Source organism: Procambarus clarkii, chromosome 66 (assembly GCF_040958095.1).
Source record: "Procambarus clarkii isolate CNS0578487 chromosome 66, FALCON_Pclarkii_2.0, whole genome shotgun sequence".
Classification (NCBI taxonomy): domain Eukaryota; kingdom Metazoa; phylum Arthropoda; class Malacostraca; order Decapoda; family Cambaridae; genus Procambarus; species Procambarus clarkii.
The window spans coordinates 9,818,297-9,839,088 of NC_091215.1; the positions used below are offsets into that span (position 1 = coordinate 9,818,297).

General features: G+C 45.0%; 1 protein-coding gene and 1 long non-coding RNA gene across 9 annotated transcripts in view; one reads left to right on the forward strand and one right to left on the reverse strand.

Annotated features, from left to right (window-relative positions):
* LOC123769133 (galactoside alpha-(1,2)-fucosyltransferase 1) overlaps positions 1-20,296 on the reverse strand; it is a 263,820-nt gene extending 243,524 nt beyond the window's left edge. For 5 of the 8 annotated variants that reach the window (XM_069309810.1, XM_069309805.1, XM_069309811.1 and 2 more), the window contains exon 1: positions 4,960-5,311. In XM_069309810.1, the coding sequence (XP_069165911.1) occupies positions 4,960-4,973 (14 nt within the window). In that variant the 5' untranslated portion in view covers positions 4,974-5,311. Of the gene's footprint in view, positions 1-4,959; positions 5,335-20,047 lie in introns of those variants that run through there. The other 3 variants (XM_069309807.1, XM_069309808.1, XM_069309806.1) reach the window with 3 other exon arrangements.
* The window catches only part of LOC138355117 (uncharacterized), a 94,616-nt gene continuing 79,231 nt past the window's right edge, over positions 5,408-20,792 (forward strand). The window contains exon 1 of the long non-coding RNA XR_011223833.1: positions 5,408-8,815. This is a non-coding gene — a long non-coding RNA (uncharacterized lncRNA). The remainder of the gene's footprint in view (positions 8,816-20,792) is intronic.

A 20,792-nucleotide genomic window follows, 5' to 3' on the forward strand; every position in this document is an offset into this window, starting at 1 on the left:
ATGCAATGCCCGATTTGCCTAATAAGCCAAGTTTTCCTGAATTATTATTTTTTTTCAAATTTTTTTCTTATGAAATGATAAAGCTACCCATTTCATTATGTATAAGGTCAATTTTTTTTTATTGGAGTTAAAATTAACATAGATATATGACCAAACCTAACCAACCCTACCTAACCTAACCTAATCTATCTTTATAGGTTAGGTTAGGTTAGGTAGCCGAAAAAGTTAGGTTAGGTTAGGTTAGGTAGGTTAAGTCGTCGAAAAACAATTAAATCATGAAAACTTGGCTTATTAGGCAAATCGGGCCATGCAAAGTAGGCAGAGAAGTGCGTTCTGGCTACTAGGTACGACATGTATATACATATATATATATATATATATATATATATATATATATATATATATATATATATATATATATATATATATATATATATATATATATATATATATATGTCGTTCCTAGTAGCCAGAACGCACTTCTCAGCCTACTATGCAAGGCCCAATTTGCCTAATAAGCCAAGTTTTCATGCATTAATTGTTTTTCGACTATATATATATATATATATATATATATATATATATATATATATATATATATATATATATATACATATATATATATATATATATATATATATATATATATGTCGTACCTAGTAGCCAGAACTCACTTCTCAGCCTACTATGCAAGGCCAAATTTGCCTAGTAAGCCAAGTTTTCATGAATTCATTGTTTTTCGACTACCTAACCTACCTAACCTAACCTAACCTAACTTTTTCGGCTACCTAACCAAACCTAACCTGTAAAGATAGGTTAGGTTAGGTTAGGTAGGGTTGGCTAGGTTCGGTCATATATCTACGTTAATTTTAACTCCAATAAAAAAAAATTGACCTCATACATAATGAAATGGGTAGCTTTATCATTTCATAAGAAAAAAATTAGAAAAAATATATTAATTCAGGAAAATTTGGCATATTAGGCAAATCGGGCCTTGAATAGTAGGCCAAAAAGTGAGTTCTGGCTACTAGGTACGACATATATATATATATATATATATATATATATATATATATATACACATATATATATATATATATATATATATATATATATATATGCGAACAAGCCTGAATGGTCCCCAGGACAATATGCAACTGAAAACTCACACCCCAGAAGTGACTCGAACCCATACTCCCAGAAGCAACGCAACTGGTATGTACAAGACGCCTTAATCCACTTGACCATCACGACCGGACATAATGAGGTGATAGCCTAATCTATTTGAACCACCCCACCGCCGGCACTCGGATAGTATTCTTGGGAATAGCATTTTACCAAAATGTATGTACCAGTTGCGTTGCTTCTGGGAGTATGGGTTCGAGTCACTTCTGGGGTGTGAGTTTTCAGTTGCATATTGTCCTGGGGACCATTCAGGCTTGTTCGCATTTGTGTTCCTCACGTGTGCCCCAAAGAATGAGGTGATTTGGTAAAATGCTATGCCCAAGATTACTATCCGAGTGCCGGCGGTGGGGTGGTTCAAATACCTTAGGCTATCACCTCATTATGTCCGGTCGTGATGGTCAAGTGGATTAAGGCGTCTTGTACATACCAGTTGCGTTGCTTCTGAGAGTATGGGTTCGAGTCACTTCTGGGGTGTGAGTTTTCAGTTGCATATTTTCCTGGGGACCATTCAGGCTTGTTCGCATTTGTGTTCCTCACGTGTGCCCCAAAGAATGAGGTGATTTGGTAAAATGCTATGCCCAAGATTACTATCCGAGTACCGGCGGTGGAGTGGTTCAAATAGCTTAGGCTATCACCTCATTATGTCCGGTCGTGATGGTCAAGTGGAATAAGGCGTCTTGTACATACCAGTTGCGTTGCTTCTTGGAGTATGGGTTCAAGTCACTTCTGGGGTGTGAGTTTTCAGTTGCATATTGTCCTGGGGACCATTCAGGCTTGTTCGCATTTGTGTTCCTCATGTGTGCCCCAAAGAATGAGGTGATTTGGTAAAATGCTATGCCCAAGATTACTATCCGAGTGCCGGCGGTGGGGTGGTTCAAATAGCTTAGGCTATCACCTCATTATGTCCGGTCGTGATGGTCAAGTGGATTAAGGCGTCTTGTACATACCAGTTGCGTTGCTTCTGGGAGTATGGGTTCGAGTCACTTCTGGGGTGTGAGTTTTCAGTTGCATATTGTCCTGGGGACCATTCAGGCTTGTTCGCATTTGTGTTCCTCACGTGTGCCCCAAGGAATGAGGTGATTTGGTAAAATGCTATGCCCAAGATTACTATCCGAGTGCCGGCGGTGGGGTGGTTCAAATAGCTTAGGCTATCACCTTATTATGTCCGGTCGTGATGGTCAAGTGGATTAAGGCGTCTTGTACATACCAGTTGCGTTGCTTCTGGGAGTATGGGTTCGAGTCACTTCTGGGGTGTGAGTTTTCAGTTGCATATTGTCCTGGGGACCATTCAGGCTTGTTCGCATTTGTGTTCCTCACGTGTGCCCCAAAGAATGAGGTGATTTGGTTAAATGCTATGCCCAAGATTACTATCCGAGTACCGGCGGTGGAGTGGTTCAAATAGCTTAGGCTATCACCTCATTATGTCCGGTCGTGATGGTCAAGTGGAATAAGGCGTCTTGTACATACCAGTTGCGTTGCTTCTTGGAGTATGGGTTCAAGTCACTTCTGGGGTGTGAGTTTTCAGTTGCATATTGTCCTGGGGACCATTCAGGCTTGTTCGCATTTGTGTTCCTCATGTGTGCCCCAAAGAATGAGGTGATTTGGTAAAATGCTATGCCCAAGATTACTATCCGAGTGCCGGCGGTGGGGTGGTTCAAATAGCTTAGGCTATCACCTCATTATGTCCGGTCGTGATGGTCAAGTGGATTAAGGCGTCTTGTACATACCAGTTGCGTTGCTTCTGGGAGTATGGGTTCGAGTCACTTCTGGGGTGTGAGTTTTCAGTTGCATATTGTCCTGGGGACCATTCAGGCTTGTTCGCATTTGTGTTCCTCACGTGTGCCCCAAGGAATGAGGTGATTTGGTAAAATGCTATGCCCAAGATTACTATCCGAGTGCCGGCGGTGGGGTGGTTCAAATAGCTTAGGCTATCACCTTATTATGTCCGGTCGTGATGGTCAAGTGGATTAAGGCGTCTTGTACATACCAGTTGCGTTGCTTCTGGGAGTATGGGTTCGAGTCACTTCTGGGGTGTGAGTTTTCAGTTGCATATTGTCCTGGGGACCATTCAGGCTTGTTCGCATTTGTGTTCCTCACGTGTGCCCCAAAGAATGAGGTGATTTGGTAAAATGCTATGCCCAAGATTACTGTCCGTGTGCCGGCGGTGGGGTGGTTCAAATAGCTTAGGCTATCACCTCATTATGTCCGGTCGTGATGGTCAAGTGGATTAAGGCGTCTTGTACATACCAGTTGCGTTGCTTCTGGGAGTATGGGTTCGAGTCACTTCTGGGGTGTGAGTTTTCAGTTGCATATTGTCTTGGGGACCATTCAGGCTTGTTCGCATTTCTGTTCCTCACGTGTGCCCCAAGGAATGAGGTGATTTGGTAAAATGCTATGCCCAAGATTACTATCCGAGTGCCGGCGGTGGGGTGGTTCAAATAGCTTAGGCTATCACCTTATTATGTCCGGTCGTGATGGTCAAGTGGATTAAGGCGTCTTGTACATACCAGTTGCGTTGCTTCTGGGAGTATGGGTTCGAGTCACTTCTGGGGTGTGAGTTTTCAGTTGCATATTGTCCTGGGGACCATTCAGGCTTGTTCGCATTTCTGTTCCTCACGTGTGCCCCAAAGAATGAGGTGATTTGGTAAAATGCTATGCCCAAGATTACTATCCGAGTGCCGGCGGTGGGGTGGTTCAAATAGCTTAGGCTATCACCTCATTATGTCCGGTCATGATGGTCAAGTGGATTAAGGCTTCTTGTACATACCAGTTGCGTTGCTTCTGGGAGTTTTCAGTTATATATATATATATATATATATATATATATATATATATATATATATATATATATATATATATATATATATATATATATATATATTATTAAATATGACCGAAAAAGTAAGATTAATAATTCTAACACGAATTTTCTCAATCTTTCGTACATTTCTTTTCACTGTTGGAGGTAAATCAAAAATCAATTCTCCAAAATTAATTTTTATTCCTAGTCTGACGCGACACGAGCGCGTTTCGTAAAACTTATTACATTTTCAAAGACTTTAGTTTACAAATACACAACTGAATAGAACTTACGCATCTCCGATTTTATATCTACATTTTAGTGAGGTGGATGGGGTGAGGTGGCATTAATACGGTATTAATTTCATCAACACAAGACAGAACAAGAGGTGGCATTAATAGGGTATTAATGCCACCTCTTGTTCTGTGGTCCCGGGTTCGATCCTGGGCGCCGGCGAGAAACAATGGGCAGAGTTTCTTTCACCCTATGCCCCTGTTACCTAGCAGTAAAATAGGTACCTGGGAGTTAGTCAGCTGTCACGGGGTGCTTCCTGGGGGTGGAGGCCTGATCGAGGACTGGGCCGCGGGAACACTAAAGCCCCGAAATCATCTCAAGATCTCGATCTCTGTGTCATAATGTTTGACACTGGGATATCTACCAGTTTTATTCAGTGTTAAAGATATCACAAATTCGATCACCATCATAATGAAAGAGAAATGCACGTTATTTTTCATTATCTTTTATATTGAAAATGATTAATAAATTGTACATTTATTTAAGCCATTTCACCAACCTCAGTGGTGGATTAAATGGCTTAAGTGAATAATAAACCACCCATTTATATTAATATTCACAGAATAATAAACACTTATTGCAATGTTAATGTTAGTTTAGAATTCACTGTAACTACTTCAATTTTACAAAGCACATAAGCATTTCAATGCAAAACACAACAATAAGCTACACAGACTGACCTGTAGCCAGGCATTGTGCACAAGTAGTATTGCTCCCAATCACAGCAACACAGCAGCAAACTGACCTGTAGCCACGCCTTGTGCACAAAGAGTGTTGCTCCCAATGACAGCAACACAGCAGTTGTCACCAATGTTATTTGATGAGTTTTCAGCTCTGTCAGCACAGCAATCAGTTCATAGCATGAATAATTGTGCACCACAGAGAGTTGCTTTGTACATACTTTCGGAAGAACAACACACACCTTCGGTCAGCACACAGCACCAGGTAGCATACAATTTCGGTCAGCACACACCCTAGGTCAAAACACAGCTTCAGTCAGCACGCAGCTTCGGTCAGAACAGAGCATGAGTAGTGATCACATGTGGTGCATGTTATTGTCCTTGGGTCTCCCTGATATCTTATCGCTTGTTATATTTTTATTTCGATACTGGTGTGTCGCCCAGTGACAGCCGCGGAGAGCAACATGCACCACCTGTGAGAGCCGCTGGGAGCAACATGCACCACCTGTGAGAGCCGCTGGGAGGAACATGCACCACCTGTGAGAGCCGCTGGGAACAACATGCACCACCTGTGAGAGCCGCTGGGAACAACATGCACCACCTGTGAGAGCCGCTGGGAGGAACATGCACCACCTGTGAGAGCCGCTGGGAACAACATGCACCACCTGTGAGAGCCACGAGGAGGAACATGCACCACCTGTGAGAGCCGCTGGGAACAACATGCACCACCTGTGAGAGCCGCTGGGAACAACATGCGCCACCTGTGAGAGCCGCTGGGAGCAACATGCACCACCTGTGAGAGCCACGGGGAGCAACATGCACCAACTGTGAGAGCCGCTGGGAGCAACATGCACCACCTGTGAGAGCCGCTGGGAGCAACATGCACCACCTGTGAGAGCCGCTGGGAGCAACATGCACCACCTGTGAGAGCCGCTGGGAGGAACATGCACCACCTGTGAGAGCCGCTGGGAGCAACATGCACCACCTGTGAGAGCCGCTGGGAGCAACATGCACCACCTGTGAGAGCCGCTGGGAGCAACATGCACCACCTGTGAGAGCCGCTGGGAGGAACATGCACCACCTGTGAGAGCCGCTGGGAACAACATGCACCACCTGTGAGAGCCGCTGGGAACAACATGCGCCACCTGTGAGAGCCACGGGGAGCAACATGCACCAACTGTGAGAGCCGCTGGGAGCAACATGCACCACCTGTGAGAGCCGCTGGGAGCAACGTGCACCACCTGTGAGAGCCACGGGGAGCAACATGCACCAACTGTGAGAGCCGCTGGGAGCAACATGCACCACCTGTGAGAGCCGCTGGGAGCAACATGCACCACCTGTGAGAGCCGCTGGGAGGAACATGCACCACCTGTGAGAGCCGCTGGGAGCAACATGCACCACCTGTGAGAGCCACGGGGAGCAACATGCACCAACTGTGAGAGCCGCTGGGAGCAACATGCACCACCTGTGAGAGCCGCGGGGAGCAACATGCACCAACTGTGAGAGCCGCTGGGAGCAACATGCACCACCTGTGAGAGCCACGGGGAGCAACATGCACCAACTGTGAGAGCCGCTGGGAGCAACATGCACCACCTGTGAGAGCCACGGGGAGCAACATGCACAACTGTGAGAGCCGCTGGGAGCAACATGCACCTACTGTGAGAGCCGCTGGGAGCAGCATGCACCACCTGTGAGAGCCGCTGGGAGCAACATGCACCACCCGTGAGAGCCACGGGGAGCAACATGCACCAACTGTGAGCAACATGCACCAACTGTGAGCAACATGCACCACCTGTGAGAGCCACGGGGAGCAACATGCACCAACTTTGAGAGCCGCTGGGAGCAACATGCACCATCTGTGAGAGCCACGGGGAGCAACATGCACCAACTGTGAGAGCCGCTGGGAGCAACATGCACCACCTGTGAGAGCCACGGGGAGCAACATGCACCAACTTTGAGAGCCGCTGGGAGCAACATGCACCTACTGTGAGAGCCGCTGGGAGCAGCATGCACCACCTGTGAGAGCCGCTGGGAGCAACATGCACCACCCGTGAGAGTCACGGGGAGCAACACACACACCACCTGTGAGAGCCGCTGTGAGCAACACACACCACCTGTGAGAGCCACGGGGAGCAACATGCACCACCTCTGAGAGCCGCCTGAAGCAACATGCACCACATGTGAGAGCCGCGAGGAGCAACACACACACTACCTGTGAGAGCCGCTGTTAGCAACACACCACACCTGTGAGAGCCACGGGAAGCAACATGCACCACCTGTGAGAGTCGCCGGGAGCAGCATGCACCACCTGTGAGAGTCGCCTGAAGCAACATGCACCACCTGCTAGAGCCCCTGGGAGCAACATGCACCTCCTGTGAAAGCTGCTGGGAGCAACATGCACCACCTGTGAAAGCGCCGAGAGCAACATGTGACAGCCCAGGAAACAATTTTAGGTTGCCACAACATATCTGGAAAGTGTTGGAAAGTAGTGTCAACGTTCACACATTAGATACGTAATTTTGTGTGGAAGTAAATAAGTTTCCAAAACGTTCTGCACGAAACGTTGGCTAAAAAAAAACTTGAAACCTTGTGGCAACCTTAAATGTTTCATATGTGGGAACCGACCTGTGAGATTTATATTTAATTTATATGAATTTATATAGAATCTATATTTACGTTAATTTATATATTTCGATAGCAATTAGTATGATATTAAGTGGACTGTATTTCTGCAATAATCTCACAAATCGATCCTTACACATTAGGGGGGGGGAGGTTATCTTGAGATGATTTCGGGGCTTTTTAGTGTCCCCGCGGCCCGGTCCTCGACCAGGCCTCCACCCCCAGGAAGCTGCCCATGACAGCTGACTAACACCCAGGTACCTATTTTACTGCTAGGTAACAGGGGCATAGGGTGAAAGAAACTCTACCCATTGTTTCTCGTCGGCGCCCGAGATCGAACCCAGGACCACAGGATCACAAGTACAGCGTGCTGTCCGCTCAGCTGACCGGCTCCCCGGTCAGGGGGGGGGTATATTAAATTTATATATATGCAGCCAATCAAACTACAGTATTAACTACATATATTAGTATACATTGAGGAGGTTCCTTATATTATTGTACAGCAGGCTTTGTCTACCAGGTATAACTAGGATGAAGACACCAAATTATCCTCGTTTGAGGCTAGCTTCCATCACCCTGTGTTATGATCCCAGGTAGCCGAAAAACGAGCCTTCATTTTGAGAATTATTCTATCAAGCCTGACCTGACTAGGAGGTCGGAAATACAGACATGAAGATTCATATGTAAAAAATAATTGGGTAAATTTTACATGGAGTTTAAGATTATGGGCAGTGAATAAGAAAACAGATAAATGACTGGTTAGGAGATGTGGATAATTTGCTGGAGGTGTAACACTGTAAAAGTGTTTGGTTTAGTTTATTTAAAATATATATAGTATATGAGTCAGAGACAAGGATTTGAGAAGGCGCCAGTTTGGTCGGCCTGAGACTCACACCTCTAAGCGTTAATGACCTCAAGTGACCTGAGGTCAGATCATGTGAATTTCACCTTGCTTCTGCTAATCTTATAATTGGAGCCTGGTAGCCTTCAAACATGCCGACGTTTAAGGAGTGGCTTGGTAGAGTGCCTGAGGCTATCTACTTGTGGGCGGAGTTAGTTACTAGGTTCCCCAATATATACTCGGAGAGCAGAGCATAGGGATAGAGAAGAACAGGACCTGGCCAGCAGAGCAGAGAAGACGGCCTAGCCAGGGAGGCTGTCGGCCGGCAGGGCGGGACAGTCTCTGTCAACTACAGACCCCCCCCCTCTCAATCCAGCTATAGGCTGACACTTGGTGAGTTGAGCATTAAGGTGACTTGGTCGTGTTTACAAATGTTGTGTGAGAAGCAGGGGCAGTCAAGTTGTAGGGTTCTCAAATTCTTGGATGATGGCTCACTTTGAATATTAATCTTTAACATTTGAATTGAATTGCTTAAATTATGATTCTTATCATGTGAAATATAATTGAATTTATTATTTAAATGGTCTTTAACTTTGTTCCCTAAAGTTTTTGAGTTGAGATGAGAAAGCCTCTGCGGTTTCATGATTTAATGAGTACACGATACAGATGGAACAGACTAATAATGACCTCTTGATAACATCTTTGAGAATATGGTGATACAGACAAGTTCCATTCTTTGTCTTGTATGTAATGGTCTTGAATGGATGGTGGCAGCATTTCTTCTACTACTACCTACTCTTCTACTTCTACTATCTAGTCTTCTACTTCTACCTATCTTCTCCTCTCCCTCCACCCCTCCTCTAAACTCTCCCTTTCAACTAATGACCCTCCTCGCTCCTCCCACCTCTCTACCTCTCTCACCCCAAACCCTCTAATTACTTCATTATCCATTTCTTTCCTTTCCTTTCTCTCATACGTTTGTGGCAGTGAAATGTATTCTAGAGTTCTCTCTAGAGTTTCGGGTAGCTGATCAAGTTATGGCGCCTTGTAGTCGTAGCACCTAGGTAGTCAAATACCTAGGTTACAAGGTGTTGAACGACAGAGGTTGCCTTAGGAACTCTGGAGGTGCTCTAGAATAGTTAGCTAACTGAGGACGGGATAACGGACTAGAGAGAGCTGTTTCCCCCGGCCTCGTTAGTTAACTGGGGGTTGGAATAATGGACAAAAGAGAGCTATTTCCCCCACCCCCCCGTTACAGAGGCATGAGGCTCGCATCTGGAGGGCTTTGACCTCACTTGAGCGCCAAACATCGCAGGGGAAAGCCGCGCTCCGTCTGAGCTCATGTCAGAAAGGAACCCCTAGTGATATATCTCCAAGAGAAGAGAAGTGTGCAGACGTGCCAGCTGTGTAATTGAGCTGGGAACATTGACTGAAATAGTATAGAGTGGAGGATTCATTATTATTATATGTGCATATGTATTGTGTATGTGCTTTGTCCAGTAAATGTATTCAAATTTGCTAGTGTTTGCCCATGTCCTAGTGAGGCTTCCCAGGAAATAGTAAAGAAAGAGAGAGAGAGAGAAAGAACCAAGAACCACCGCTGTGGACAGGGTAGGACGGAAAACTAGTAAGTCAAAGGGGATTGAGGAGATTATATCCCACAAGGAGAGAGTGGGGAGTCACAGCGGCTCGAGTGGGTGTGTGCATGTGACAATGAGGCTGAGTGTTGGAGCCGCATCCCCTAAACGTGTGACGTTGAGCCCCTCTCCAAGAGCCAGAAGCGCCTAGTGTGATTTCCTAGTGAAGTATAAGCACTCTACCGAGTTGTGGGTTGGGTTGTCCGTAAAGGAGGAACAACACGACAACACCACCAACCTGCACTATAATACCAGTAACTGATGTATCAAGTCTTGCTTCCTCTTCTTGTTCCTGTCAAAGGGCGCTAACTGTAAAGCCAGAATCCTAATATATGACAACTATATCAGAGAAAACACTGTATATTAAATAATAAGGACCAAGGCTTAATTACCTTTTATTATGAGGCGGGTTCGCATTCTAACCAGTTCGCCCAATATCTTCTTAACATTAATGGCCAAAAATGATTAGATAAACGGGTTTCGGTAGGACACTTTTCTTAAATATGCTGACAGTGTGTTGATGATGAAAGACCACTACTCTGATCTCCATCACACTTCTTCAAAGAGAAATTATAGGAGCCGAATTTGCTCCACTGCGCCTCTGGTCTTAACAACAATGGCTGACCCCTTCCTCCTCACTCACTGACGCCTCCCTCACTTTGTAGAGAAGTCAGTAACTGATAGAAGGGTCACATTTACTTTATTTTGATACTGATTATTAAGTTAATTCAAATGAGATGTTTTATGATGGTAAAAGTCCAAAGACTATTGTATTTAAGAATAATTCCCAACAGAATAGTTGATGAATTTATAATAGTATGTGGCAATGATATCCCATTTTCTATAGGTGGAAAATTCCACTACAAGCTACATTTTCTATGGGTTAACTTGTTTATACAATGCAGCAGCAATATTATCTGCCTGTTGAATTGATATTAGTAAATGGTGTCGGATTTTCCGACATAATTCCCCGGGGGCTGCTCACGGGTCGAAATCCTATTTAGAACAGATGAACACCGATACTCCTCCTTCGAATTATTAAATTAATTTGATGTTAGTAATTAGTAATCACACATTTGTGCATCTGTTCGTACAGTACGGATGTCCCATACTCGAGTTGCAGGGGTTAGAAGTCTAATGCGATTTCATTTCCCTGTTAACTCTTGAAAGGCTAAAATTCAAGCCTAAATACATATTTAACCCAGAAGACTGAATGTGATCAAGTACTACAGTCAAGCATGATTCAGGGACTGCAGTGAGATCAGTGACATTAGATATAACTTGAAGCTTGTTCAGGTAACTGGTCACTGATATATATACAATGAGGCCCATGGAATTCATCTTGATTAAATAATAAATGTATCAAAATCAGTCGTCAGATTTATTGGGTTTTAATTTAGTTAATTGATTCAGAGGATTGAATAGCCCATCATTAAAGCTAAGTATGGTTCTGAGACTGCAGTGGATTCAATGACATTGGTCGCAGTGACTTGTAGCTGTTTAGGCTACTGTTCACTGATTTGCCACTGAAGCCTCATGAACTCATCTTCAGCTTTAAATGATTATATTAACATCAACCTCTGTTGCTGTAGTCAGCTGTAACCTCCTTAGTATAATGCTACTGGAGAAATATAATCAACTGACAAATTTAGATTTCTACTGGTATTGTTTATCTGCAGGCATAGGTCTCCTCAGGCTTAATACTGGGCCTGAGAGTAATTTGCCTCTTGCAGAATTTAGCATGGTTATGCCCTGATATTTAGTAGGGCTACCAATGAATCGATGGTAGTAGTCTGTACCTATAAGGAGACCGGAGTCGGTGAGGTGATCAGACTTAATATTATCTGCCAATTTTATTCCTCTATTTCTCAGGAATTTGGTTGTTGCTCTCAGACCTTGAACTTGTAGGTCTACTGGTATTTTGTCCACCACAATGGCTTGTACTTGACAGACGTACCTGCCTAAACGTACTGATGGTTGTACCACCTGGTAGACTTGAGGTCCTGCATCTGTTATAAACCCCTGAGATGTTGATTGTCGTCTGGGCTACAGGTTTTAACTGTAGCTACATCTGCCAACCCTTTAGTGACATATGTTCTCTGGGATCCTTGGTCAAACAACCCACGGGTATGGACCTTGGCCCTCTTATTCTGGATGGTAATTTGGGCAGTAGGCAAAGTCGTATTACCTTTAGACTTTGCCGATTGGACACTCGTTGTTTGTTGCAACTTGCAGTACTGTACTGTGGTGGGAATGCTATCTTCCACCTTGGGTTTTGAATACGTTAATTTCGTATGTTTGCACAGTGCTGCATGGTGCCTACCTCTTCTATACCTGTTGCAGGTGTTGAATTGGGTATCACAATAACCTATGTTGTGTGACTTGAGACACCTTGAATATCTCCCTAATTCCTGGAGTCGCTTAATAGGAGTGTCTCTGTCTGGAAAATTAGCACAACGGTATGTTGAATGTTTCTTTTTGCAGAACATACATGTCCCCCAGCCTACTGCACGTTTGGAAGTTACCGGTTTGGGTGAACTAGTAACAGTAGGCTTCGAGGATTCTGCTGCATTGTCAGATTTCCTGCAACTTGATGTTAGAGTAATTGACTGATGTTTATTTGTGGTAGTTGTTTTACCCTTTAATTGACTCTTATTTTCTATTTCTGAAGGCTTGCAAGAGGCTTTAACTTCCTCATTTGCACGTCGTTTGTTTATGATGGAATGTAAATCTTCAATGATGTCCTGTACTGTCAGGATGGTGTTATGTTGATGTGTGTATAATTCATCTAGTATATTGCTGGACAATTTTCGTTGAAGGACTACTTTGGTCATCCATTCACTAGTAGTTATATCAACCTTAAGACTGAATGTTCTTAGTAGTGACTCAAACTCCATGCTGAAGGATTGTAATGAGTCAGCAGTGTGATCAGGTTGAGGTAAATCCAGCAATTGTAGTACTAGATGTATGACAGTTTTCTCATTGCCAGCATTATCCCTAGGAAGCTGGACTGGGAAATTAATGCTGCCGCTATTTTCATTTACATTTTCTACTACTGGTTCAGCTTCACCTCTAATTTCAGTTTGGAGGCATGTTAACTTAGTAGCCTCAGGTATTGGGTTTTCAGACTCCACAGAGACTGTGGATAAATTGTCTGAGAACTGCTTAATTTCTGGTGGTATAATATTGGGTGAAGCTTTATCCTTGTTGATTAAAGGATCTAATCTGGCTTGACATTTATTCTCAAAAAGATCCAAATTATCCATAATATTATCTACTTTATTTGATGTACTGGCTAATTGTTCTGATTCAATTATCCTGTGTAAATGTTCCAACCTGGCTTGAGTTTCTTCTTCATATTGTGCTAGGTCAGACAGGAATGGTTCCACATCTTCAACTACTATGTCGTCGTCGTCGTGGACCTGATTTTGGTAAGATTTCCTATTTGCTTTCAATATATGCAGTTGGGTTTGAATCTGTAGTAGTGGTATTTTCAACCGACGATAATTAATTACAGGCTCATATAACAATTTTTCATATTGGTCGAGATCTCTTGTCAGTTGACGTTTACTTGCTACTAAAGCACGCTTTGCTTTCTGTGGATTAGTCATGGCGACTTGTTAATTGGGCACCACTGGCTCATAAATAGTGAGCAAGTACTGATAGTAGCCTAGGGTAAAATTCTGCACTCACTAGGCGATAATCCTACCTCTTCTAGAGGTTAGCACTTAAAATTAATACACATTTTATATATATATATATATATATATATATATATATATATATATATATATATATATATATATATATATATATATATATATATGTATATATATATATATATATATATATATATATATATATATATATATATATATATATATATATATATATATATATATATATAATCATACACACTAATGATTTGAGTGATAAACTAGTGTCACTGGAAGTACCTTTGGGTTAGCTCCTCGATTATCACCCTAGGATGGTATAGACACTAATTAATCACTCAAAGGCGTAATGATCATAAATAAATTATTATATATACACAACTGAACTCAAACTGGTAATAATTACATCCAAAATAGGGTCTACACCATTCATTAATGGTGCTAGGTTGTTTAATATAGTACAAGTAGACTATGGTAATAATGGGACTAGGATGAACAATAAATAGTTCAACTAGTCAATGGTAATATCCTACCTGGTGTGGGTTGGCAATTGGTAAACATTGTATTGCGAACACTAGTGCAATATATATTAAATAATTCTCTATTTTGGAGAAATAATATACACAATTATTGATAATAGCCTCTATGCCTCTATGAAACTTCTAATATTATCTAGAATTATTAAATATTATTAGTGACCTCGCAAAATTAACTCCACAAAATCCGTGAACAATCTTGTGAGGACACAGCCACTAGTTTGGCTGGCTTCAATATAAGGCTATCATTTCACGGAATAATAACCCACCAAATCTGTGGGTGACTGTGAAACCGCTGATGAGGCTGGACTGAGCTGAGGGGGTCGTGAGCTCTTCGAGGGAGGCTATGCTGCCGGTCTTTGACTGGCTAAGTATTGTTCACTAATTTATTACACTAGTTTATTTAATTTGATGACAATCTAGCTCTCTAGACCATCTAGGTTCGAAAGACCAAATAATCTAGGTTCGAAGGACCAAATAATCCGGTTTCGAAGGACCAAATAATGTGGGAACCGACCTGTGAGATTTATATTTAATTTATATGAATTTATATAGAATTTATATTTGCGTTAATTTATATATTTCGATAGCAATTAGTATGATGTTAAGTGGACTGTATTTCTGCAATAATCTCACAAATCGATCTTTACACATTAGTGGGGGAGGTTTATATTAAATTTATATACATGCAGCCAATCACAACTACAGTATTAACTACATATATTAGTATACATTGAGGAGGTTCCTTATCTTATTGTACAGCAGGCTTAGTCCACCAGGTATAACTAGGATGTAGACACCAAATTATCCTCGTTTGAGGCTAGCTTCTATCACCAAGTAACTGATGTATCAAGTTTTGCTTCCTCTTCTTGTTCCTGTCAAAGGGCACTAGCTGTAAAGCCAGAATCCTAATATATGACAGCTATATCAGAGAAAACACCATATATTAAATAATAAGGACCAAGGCATAATTACCTTTTATTATGAGGCGGGTTCACATTCTAACCAGTTCGCCCAATATCTACCTAACATTAATGAGCAAAAATGATTAGATAAACGGGTTTCGGTAAGACACTTTCCTTGATTATGTTGACAGCGTGTTGATGATGGAAGACCACTACTCTGATCTCTATCACACTTCGTCCAAGAGAAATTATAGGAGCCGAATTTGCTCCACTGCGCCTCTGGTCTTAACAACAATGGCTGACCCCTTCCTCCTCACTCACTGACGCCTCCCTCACTTTATAGAGATGTCAGTAACTGATAGAAGGGTCACATTTACTTTATTTTGATACTGATAATTAAGTTAATTCAAATGAGATGTTTTATGATGGTAAAAGTCCAAAGACTAACGTATTTAAGAATAATTCCCAACAGAAGAGTTGATGAATTTATAATAGTATGTGGCAATGATATCCCATTTTCTACAGACGGAAAATTCCTCTACAAGCTACATTTTCTATGGGTTAACTTGTTTATACAACGCAGCAGCAATATTATCTGCCTGTTGAATTGATACTAGTAAATGGTGTCGGATTTTCCGACATCATAAACATAGTACTTGTTATTGTTGTTATATATGTAAATGTAGAAATATAAAAATATATTTCTACATTTAGAAAATAGAACAGGATCTTAATTAAGGTTGGTTCGCCGTTTTGATTAATTTTTTCACTTAATGGAGATTCTATAGTGGTGGTGGTAGTTTTTAGTGGGTGGTGGTTGGTGGTAGTGGTGAGTGATAGTTACAGGAAGGAAGAAGGAGGAAGAGGAAGGAGAAGTAGGAGGTCGAAATGGAAGGAGGAGTAGGTAAGGTAGGAAGGAGGAGGCCGAGGAGGAGGAGGAAGGATGCAGAAGAGGAAGGTGGAGGAGGAGGAGGTTAAGAAGGAAGGAGGAGGAGGTCGAGGAGGAAGGAGGAAGAATTCCAAGTAAGAGGATGAGGTCGAGGAGGAAGGAGAAGGAGGCCGAGGAGGAAGAGTATAAGATGGAGGAGCTCGAGGAGGAAGGAGGAGAAGACCGAGGAGGAAGAAGGAGGAGGTCGAGACAGAGGAGGATGAGAGCGAGAAGGAAGGAGAAGGAGGAGAAGGGGCAAGAAGGAAGGAGAAGGAGGGCGAAGAGGAAAGAGGAGGACATGAAGGAAGAAAGAGGAGGAGGAAGTAGTAGGGCAAGGAGGAAGGAGGAGGAGGGGGGCGAGGAGGAAGGAAGAGGAGGGCGAGGAGGAAGGAGGAGGAGGGCGAGGAGGAAGGAGGAGGAGGGCAAGGAGGAAGGAGGGAGAGGGCAGGGATGAAGGAGGAAAAGAGCGAGAAGGAAGGAGGAGGAGCAGGGCGGGGAGAAAGAGGGAGGTGGGCAAGGCGGAAGGAGGAGGGCGAGAAGGAAGGAGGAAGAAGAAGTAGGAAGAGGAGGCATGAGGAGGAGGGCGAGGAGAAAAGAGTAGGAAGAGGGGGAAGGAGGAGGAGGGCGAGGAGGAAAGAAGAGAAGGGCGAAGAGGAAGGAGGAGGGCGAAGAGGAAGGACGAGGAGAAAGGAGGAAGAGGGCGAGGAGGAAGAAGGAGGAGGAGGAAGGCGAGAGGGAAGGAGGAGGAGGGCGAGGAGGAAGGAGGTGAAGGGCGAAGAGGAAGGAGAAGAGCGAAGAGGGAGGAGGGCGAAGAGGAAGGAGGAGGGCAAGGAGAAAGGAGGAAGAGGGCTAGGAGGAAGGAGGAGGAGAAAGGCGAGAAGGAGGGAGGAGGAGGAGGGCGAGGAAGAAGGAGGAGGAGGAAGAAGGAGTAGGAGGTCGAGGAGGAAGGAGGAGGAGGATGAGCGGGAGGAGGAAGAGGTCGAGGCTGAGGTGGAAGGAGGATGAGGTAGAGGAGGAAGGAGTAGGTCTTGGAGGAAGGAGGAAGAGGAGGAGGGGGAAGGAGGACGTCGGGGAAGGTGGAATTAAGTGACGGAGGACAAGAGGAGGGGGAAGAATAGCAGGGGTAGGATTAGTAGAGGTAAGAAGGGGAGGGCGAAGAGGAGGAGGAGTAAGAGAAGGGGGATGAGAAGGAAGGGGAAGAGGAGGGGAGAGGGGAGGGGTAAGAGAAGGGGGAAGAGAAGAGGAAAGAGAAGGGAAATGAGGAGGGGGAGGGGTAAGAGATGGGAATGAGGAGGAAGGGGAAGAGGTGGGGAAAGAGGGGAGTGGTAAGAGAAGGAGGATAAGGAGGAAGGGGAAGAGGAGGGGGAGGGGTAAGAGAAGGGGGATGAGTGAGGAAGCGGAATAGGAGGGGGAGGGGTAAGAGAAGGGGGGGTATGGAGGGGGGGAAGAGGGGAGGGGTAGAAGGATGAGGGTGAAGAGGAAAAGGAAGAGGAGGGGAAAGAGAAGGGGGGGGGGTAAAGAGTGGAGAGGGTAAGGGAAGGGTGGGTAAGGAGAGGGTGGGGTAAGAGGAGGGGGAAGAGAAGGGGATGAGGAAGAAGGGTAAGAGAAGAGGAAGAGTAGGGGGGAGGGGGTAAGAAAAGGGTGGATGAGGAGGAGGGGGAAGAGGGTATTGGTAAGAGAAGGAGGATGAGGATGATAAGGAAGGGGAAGAAGAGGGAAAGAGGGAAGGGGTAAGAGAAGGAGGGGAAGAGGGGAGGGGTAAGAGAAGGAAGGGGGAAGAGGGGAAGGGTAAAAGAAGGGAGAGGAGGAGGAGCAGGGGGAGGGGGTGACGGTGTAACTACGCATAAACACTGGCCCACCACGGTCACTTCTCGCCTGGTGACAGCCTCTTGACAACCGTCACTGCCCCACCAACCTGCATTGTTATAAATTAGAGATAAAGTTATTTAAAGCATCATTATCTGATTCTTTATTTTTCTTGCTGTTTTTTATGAAGGTGGTTATCTTGTGATCTTGAGATGATTTCGGGGCTTTTTTTTTTTTTTTTTTTAGTGTCCCCGCGGCCCGGTCCTCGACCAGGCCTCCACCCCTAGGAAGCAGCCCGTGACAGCTGACTAACACCCAGGTACCTATTTTACTGCTAGGTAACAGGGGCATAGGGTGAAAGAAACTCTGCCCATTGTTTCTCGCCGGCGCCTGGGATCGAACCCAGGACCACAGGATGACAAGTCCAGCGTGCTGTCCGCTCGGCCGACCAGCTCCCTAACACACCATATGAGGTGAACACACCATATGAATCTACCAAGACTTGCCTGTATAATCCAGCGTGCTAACACGTCATGGCAACTATTGTAGGATTACAGTGTACAAGCTTCAGCCGTCACATAGGATCCCGTTAGACTCCCTCCCCCATCTCCCCTTACCCTCCAATCTTCCCTCCTCCCCTGTTCCTTCCCCCCTTCTCTTCCCCTTCCTCCTCCTCATTCCCGTTTTCTTACCCCTCCCCATTTCACCTCCTCCTCATTTCCCCCTCCTCCTCATCCACACTTCTCTTACCCCTCATCCCTTCTTACCCCCCATCACTTACCCCTCCCCCTCCTCTTACTCCTCCTCTCTCCGCTCTCCTCTTCCCCTTCCTCCTCATCCCCTTCTTTTACCCCTCCCCCTCTTCATCCCCCTTCTCTTTCCCCTTCTCTTCCCCCTTCTTCTTCCCCCTCCTCCTCATCTTCCCCTTCTCTTACCCCCTTCTCCTTACTCCCCCTTCTCTTTCCCCTCCTCCTCATTTCACCCCTCCTCCTCATCCACACTTCTCTTACCCCTCATCCCTCCTTACCACCCATCTCTTACCCCTCCCCCTCCTCTTCCCCTTTTCTTACCCCTCCTCTCTCCGCCCTCCTCTTCCCCTTTTCTTACCCCCTCCTCTCTCCGCCCTCCTCTTCCCCTTCCCCCTCATCCCCTTTTTTTATCCCTCCCCTCTTCCCCCTCATCTTCCCCCTTCTCCTCATCTCCCCCTTTTCTTATCCCTCCCCTTCTTTACCCCCTTCTCTTACCCCTTCTCCTTACCCCCCCTTCTCCTTACCCCCCTTCTCTTACCCTATCCCCTCCTCTTCCCTTTCTCACTCATCCCCCTTCTCTTTGGGCTGAACACAAGATACCATCTGGGAGGTAAAATCCTGCAAGAGTCAAACAGAGAGAAAGATCTGGGGGTTGATATGACACCGAACGTGTCCCCAGGGGCCCGCATCAAAAGTATATATCAGCAGCATATGCTAGAGGAGCCGCCTAGGGAGCCGGTCGGCCGAGCGGACAGCACGCTGGTCTTGTGATCCTGTGGTCCTGGGTTCGATCCCAGGCGCCGGCGAGAAACAATGGGCAGAGTTTCTTTCACCCTATGCCCCTGTTACCTAGCAGTAAAATAGGAACCTGGGTGTTAGTCAGCTGTCACGGGCTGTTTCCTGGGGGTGGAGGCCTGGTCGAGGACCGGGCCGCGGGGACACTAAAGCCCCGAAATCATCTCAAGATAACCTCAAGATAGACTGGCCAACATAAGAACTGCCATTAGAAACTTGTGTAAGGAATCGTTCAGGACCCTGTATACCACTTATGTCAGACCAATCCTGGAATATGCAGCTCCAGCCTGGAGTTCACACCTAGTTAAACACAAGACAAAGTTAGAGAAGATTCAGCGGTATGCCACCAGGCTCGTCCCAGAACTGAGAGGTATGAGCTACGAGGAAAAGCTAAATGAGCTGAACCTCACGTCCCTGAAAAACAGAGTAGTAAGGGGATAGATGATAACCACCTACAAAATTCTCAGGACGTATTCATCCATCGTCTTGGTTCTAGGGTACAGTCTTCCCCTTCCCATAGATTCTTCAATACATGCAGCGATCCCTTTACCGTGCGACCATACAGGAGCTCGAATGGCGAGAACAGGGTACTTACCTGGGGTACTTCCCTGTAGGCAAACAGTACCGGGTTAGTGTATCGCCACCATTCCTTGAGTTGCTCTATGCACATCTTCCTGAGCATCCTCTTCAGGGTTCCATTGAACCGCTCTACCAACCCATTCCCCATGGCATGATAAGGTGTGGTGAATGATGACTGCAACATGAGTAGCCTAGCTACTTCCACCATCATCACACTGGTGAACTGTGCTCCCCTGTCGCTGTGTATCTTATCAGGTATACCAAGGCGACTGAAGAACCCAATCAATGCTTCCACCACTGTGACGGTCTCGATATTCTTCAGAGGTGCCGCCTCTGGATAACGAGTAGCATAATCAACTATGGTCTGGATATATCTGCTGCCGTCCGATGCCCTCGGGTCAATTGAACCAATTATATCAATACTGACCATCTTTAATGGTTAATCTGTGATGAGGAAAGGCTGCACCTTACATCTGTCAGCGGTGCGTTGACAGGCGTCACACGACCGAGTATACCGCTGTATGTCCCTAGTCATCCCTGGCCAATAGAACGATAACTGAATTCGTTCACTTGTCTTCGCATGTCCCATGTGACCCCCCCCATTACTCCCTCATGACCAAGAGTAAACACAGCTAGGCGGTGTTCTTTTGGAGATGTAGCGAGTAATTCTTATACTCTCTCCATTATCTCATTATCTTAATGGTGTAACTAATTAGCACTAACTATACAAGCTATAATTCTATCCCTAATTACAGGTAACA